The following is a 4,991-nucleotide window of genomic DNA, read 5'->3' on the forward strand; positions in this document are numbered from 1 at the left end:
GCACAGCCCGGCCCGAGCGCGCACCCGGCACACAGGCGCCGCTGCGCTCGGAGCGCTCAGTCAGCGGCCGCAGCCCGCGAAGGAGACCAACTCCCGCTCCCCGCCGACATGCATCTCCGCTAGCGGCTCCCGCTCCCCGCGACCACCACGCGCGCTTCTTGGAGCCTCACTCGACCCCCATTCTCTCTCTCTCTCCCTCTCTTTCTCGCGCGCACACACGCACGCACACATACACACACCCCACAGCAGTCTATTCACTGGAGAAGAAAACAGTTCCTTCGCGCCCCCTCACACTCCACCTCTAGAAGCAGAGGAGCCGCGTGCTGGGAGCCGCTGGAGCTTCTGGAAATGCGAATCCTAAAGCGCTTCCTCGCGTGTGTCCAGCTCCTCTGCGTTTGCCGTTTGGGTGAGTGAGAACCTCGGTGGGGTTTCGGCGGCATGGTATGGGACACGGGTGTGGGCATTGCAGAGCAGAGGGGCTTGCTGGCGCCCCCACTTAGAAAGAAGGAAAGGACTGGGGGGTCCAGGCGGTGTGGGCGGAGGCGCGGGTGGGTGGATGCGCCCCCACCCTACCTCGCACCTCTGCCACCTTCCATCTGCCAGTGGGGATACGTGCTCGGCCTCCTCCGAGAGAGAGGTTGGGCTGTCACGGTCCCTGTCCTCACTGTCTTCTTGCTCCTCTTTGCAGAAGTGTAGAGAAGAGCCGTTTAGATACCTGTGAGAAACGCCACCATGGCGCGGGGCTGTGTCCTCTCACCACGTTTTTGCTGTTAATTTCCTGCTAGGTTATTGTGGGCTTGAATGAAACACACACACTCTCGCACGCACGCCCCAAAGTCGCGACAGCAACAAGCATCAACCTGACTTCTCAGTGTTTTTCAGTCTTTTTAATTTAGTCATTCCGAGTCTGGGCAGTTACTTAAAAAGAAAAAAGTTTCAATCAAAATTTCTGTCGATGATCTGCCACTGTTGCCAAAGTTAGAGGAAAGTCAGGGGGTAGTAAATTTATTCCTGAACTTACCTTTCATGCCATACCTTCCATCTTACACATTTAATATTGAATGGCGTGCTGTTGGTAGTCAGGTGGTACGGGTACTTGTCTGTCACCCAGAGCCAAGTGTTTCCGTCATCTTCCAGAATTGCAAGATGGGAATTTTGCATTTTATTATTAAAGACATATCTTTTCCTTCGTGGAAATTTTCTACTACCTTGGAATACAGTCGGATGAAGGCAAGAGTCTGAAAGCGCCATTTGTGACTACACATATTGAACTCTTTCCAACTAAAAGGTCCCATTTTTAAATTTTTAGATTGTCATAATAAAACATAATTAACCTACCTTTTCATCCAATAGATGGTGTTGCTCTTAGCATGCTAATCTTTACAAAGAGAAATGGTATTCATGTTCTAACTAATGAGAATGCAATGCAAATGTAATCATTGCCAAAATTCCCTAGATAAATGGACAAAATTTAAACTCCAAAAGCTTAATGGAAGTATTCAGAGGTGATGTACTGTTCACAGTTGACATTTAAGACCTGCAAGGACATCAAGTCTTAGTTTTCTGTAGAACCATGTAGTTAATTCTGGTGAAGGGAAGACCTATCTTGAAAGTATGTGGTCACCCAAATCACACCTGTTGAATTCATACTTCTATTATAGATTTTAACAACAAGCCAGGTCTGTTTGTTACTTAGATTATTGTTTAAAGTAGATCTCACTGTAGTATGAAGTAGGATATTGCTTTTCATGCCATGCAAACCATATGCCCTAGGTATATTGTGATATATGTTTAAAATTGAAATATAATTCACATGACATACAATTCATTCTTCAAAAGTATATAGTTGAGTGGTTTGTAGCATATTCACTAAGATGTGCAAGAATCACCACTACCTAAATACAAAACCTTTCATTTCCCCAGTCAATTAACAGCCAGTCTTTATTATCTCTGATCTCAGATATGACAAGCACCCAACTTTCTATAGATTTGCCTATTCTGATCATTTAATACAAATAGAATCATGCAATATGTGGCCTTTGGTGTCAGACTTCATTCACTTAGTGTGTCATTTTCAAGATTCATTCACATCATACATGCATCAGTACTTCATTACTTTTTGTGACTGAGTAATATTCCATTCTAATATCCCACATTTTGTAAAAGCTTCTTTGAGTAAAACATCATGGGTAGCCTGTTGGTATTTTTTCTAGATTTTTGGTTTATTAAATATTTTCTTTAACACTTTGTTGGTGAAAAATTTAACTGTGAAGAATTAAATTGTTTCAGACTAGCACAAGTTCTTGTGATCATATTAAATCGAAACCTGTATAGACACTCAATATGTGCATTTTGAGATTAGCTGATGACTACTTTTGTATCTCTTCCCATTTAACAAATTGGCCTATTGCATTGTTGTCTATAGGCTAATCTGCAGGTCTTGGCAGTCAGCAATGGGGTGAATGCCTCTGTCTCTACAAGGCATGGTTTGAAAGACTGAGGCAAAACTACATTCATTCTACACAGTACTTTTCAATGTACAAGTGGAAAATTCAGCCTCTAACTTTCTTGCCTTCAACATGGTATTTATAGGTGGGTTTGTCATGCACTTAGAGCCCACCAGGTGCCTGGCACTTGAGGTAGATGCTCAGGGCCTCAGGGTAGGTCTGTGCCATGAGTCTTATCAACACTGAGCTGTAGACTCAACTGCTTTCTTACCAGAGCTAGCTATATCACAGTTCTCAAACATCTGGAGGATTTATAAGAACATAGATTACAGGGCCCAACTCTCAAGTTTCTGTCCAGTAGATGGGAAGTAGAGGCTAAGAATCCCTCTAGCCTATAAATTCCCAGGATAGGCTGCTGGTGACCCAAGTTCATATTTTGACAACTACTGAACTAATATGGCATTTAATCATTATCGAAGTTCCTGGATTATTAATACTCTTTTACTGTGGATTTAATTTCTGATAGCTGGTTGAATGATGATATTCAATATTATTCAACCTAAGGAGCTTCTTAACCAGAGAGGCCAAAATAAAGGACGTTACTAAAATAATTCCCTAAGTGAATCTGGACCTTCTCTAAAATAATTGAGAGGTTTTTCTACTAGCTGAAGAACTAATGTAATGACTGTACAACTGTAATTATTTAATCTTGACCCACTGAACATGTAATGAGAAAAATTGCAGTTGCTTTCCTGTAAGGAGGCTTAACTGTGAGTCATAGAGGAGAGGAAGGTGTTTTAAGAGCTTTTAAGGAATAATTTCTTTGAACTAATGAGAATTCAGAACCTCTGAATTCAGTTACAGCCCAATAGTATAACTAAATTTGAATGTCTAAATATTGTTGTTAAATATTAATGAATCATATTCTGAACTTTTTAGTCATATCTTTCTATTCTAAAGATATATTAACTACAAATTATAGCCAACTGCTCTGTAGCATTAATTTCTTAATTAATTTGAATGTTTCCTGAGACAGTGGAACCTAATTTTTTTTGACTCTCAGGTTGGTCTGTTTATCCTCTCACAACAAATTTTAATAGGCATCATCCCTTTCCCCCAACTAATAGCTAGTTTTCATTCAGAAAATAATTACTTTTAAGAGTCACAAATTCTCTATAGTTCATCTCTCTCTTTCTCCCTTTAATGTAAATTTTCACTCAGAGAAGTCTGCCAGGATAAATCATTTCATCGATGAATTCATTTATACACTCATGTCTGCACTGGAGATTGGGAGCTTAAAATTTGATGTTGTAGGAATTTTGCTTCTGGCAAAAATTCAGGTTTTTCTGGAAGTGTGAGCTGTGTTTCCCTTCTCCATACTCCCAAAAGATTTGAGTTATATCTGCCTGGTAGATTTGCTTAATCGCCCATCTTCCAGCTCCTCAGATTGTAGTATGGAAATGGAGCCCTCTCTCTGGGGACCAGAGGATCTTACTAAAGGGAATGATTAAGAAGAGCAGCTTGCATTTTTTCCACTTACCAGGGTTTGCTGAGTGCAAACACAGTGCTGAACATTTTATGTGCATTTTCTTAGTTCATCCCCCAAGCTCTTTGATGTAGGCATTTTAATTTTATACATTTTACCACTGAGAAAAACCAGGCCCTGAGAAGTCAGATACCTTACCTGACATCACAGTCTGTCTCTGCTTATATTTTCTTCTGAGTGTCGAACCTAAACTTTCTGCTCTTTTCATTTCTATGAGATTAGAAGTCAATAATGACTCACATTCATGCTTTTTTTTTCTGTGTATGCCAATGTCACTAACCTTTTTAAAATTAAGACATGCTTTAGCTTTTCTGATGTACCTTCTAGAAAGCTTTGGCAGTTGGGTATGGTCATTTAACAAGCATCATTGTCCAGATGTGAAACATCCCTATCCTGTTTTAATTACTCTTTCATTACATGTGTCAGGATTCTGCTAGGTACTAGTTAAACAGTGCATTAATAGAATCCTAATACTTTGGATGCTGCCTATCCAGATGATCTGAGTCAATCCCCACGTGAAAACATTTAAATCTCATTTCAAAATAATACTTTCATTTAAAACTAGTTGAAAATCAGTCTTTTCCAAACATTTCAGTGTGTTAACTATCTTAATTTATAAGTACTTTAAAAATTATATTTCTCTTGAAGGTTAGTAAAGGTTAGAGTTAACTTAAACAAGACAGACTACATATGTTTCAGTGATGTTTTAACTCTTAGTGTCTTATTAAGAGTAACCCTTAGTAGCAGTAAATAACAGGGAAACCAGTTTTTATCATGTTTTCATACTTAGAGACATGTATGACACGCTGTATAAGCATTATGGGGAAAATTAGTTTATTATATTGTGTAATGAAAAATACTTACATGAGAATGAGGTTGTCTAATATCCTAGCCATTAAGTACAGGTGACCATTTAAGTTTAAATTTGTTAAAAGAATAATTCTGGGCCCTCCCTGGTGGCGCAGCGGGTTAAAGCACAGCATTGAGAATCTAAAGCC

General features: G+C 39.8%; 1 protein-coding gene across 3 annotated transcripts in view; it reads left to right on the top strand.

Moving 5' to 3' along the window:
- Positions 1-59: 59 nt before the first annotated feature.
- PTPRZ1 (protein tyrosine phosphatase, receptor-type, Z polypeptide 1) overlaps positions 60-4,991 on the top strand; it is a 152,230-nt gene continuing 147,298 nt past the window's right edge. For all 3 annotated transcript variants that reach the window (XM_012720972.1, XM_012720973.1, XM_012720974.1), the window contains exon 1: positions 60-406. In XM_012720972.1, coding sequence (XP_012576426.1) covers positions 349-406 — 58 coding nt within the window. In that variant the 5' untranslated portion in view covers positions 60-348. The remainder of the gene's footprint in view (positions 407-4,991) is intronic.

The sequence above is a fragment of the Condylura cristata genome, unplaced genomic scaffold (genome assembly GCF_000260355.1).
Source record: "Condylura cristata isolate star-nosed mole 26May11 unplaced genomic scaffold, ConCri1.0 scaffold00005, whole genome shotgun sequence".
NCBI classification, from domain to species: domain Eukaryota; kingdom Metazoa; phylum Chordata; class Mammalia; order Eulipotyphla; family Talpidae; genus Condylura; species Condylura cristata.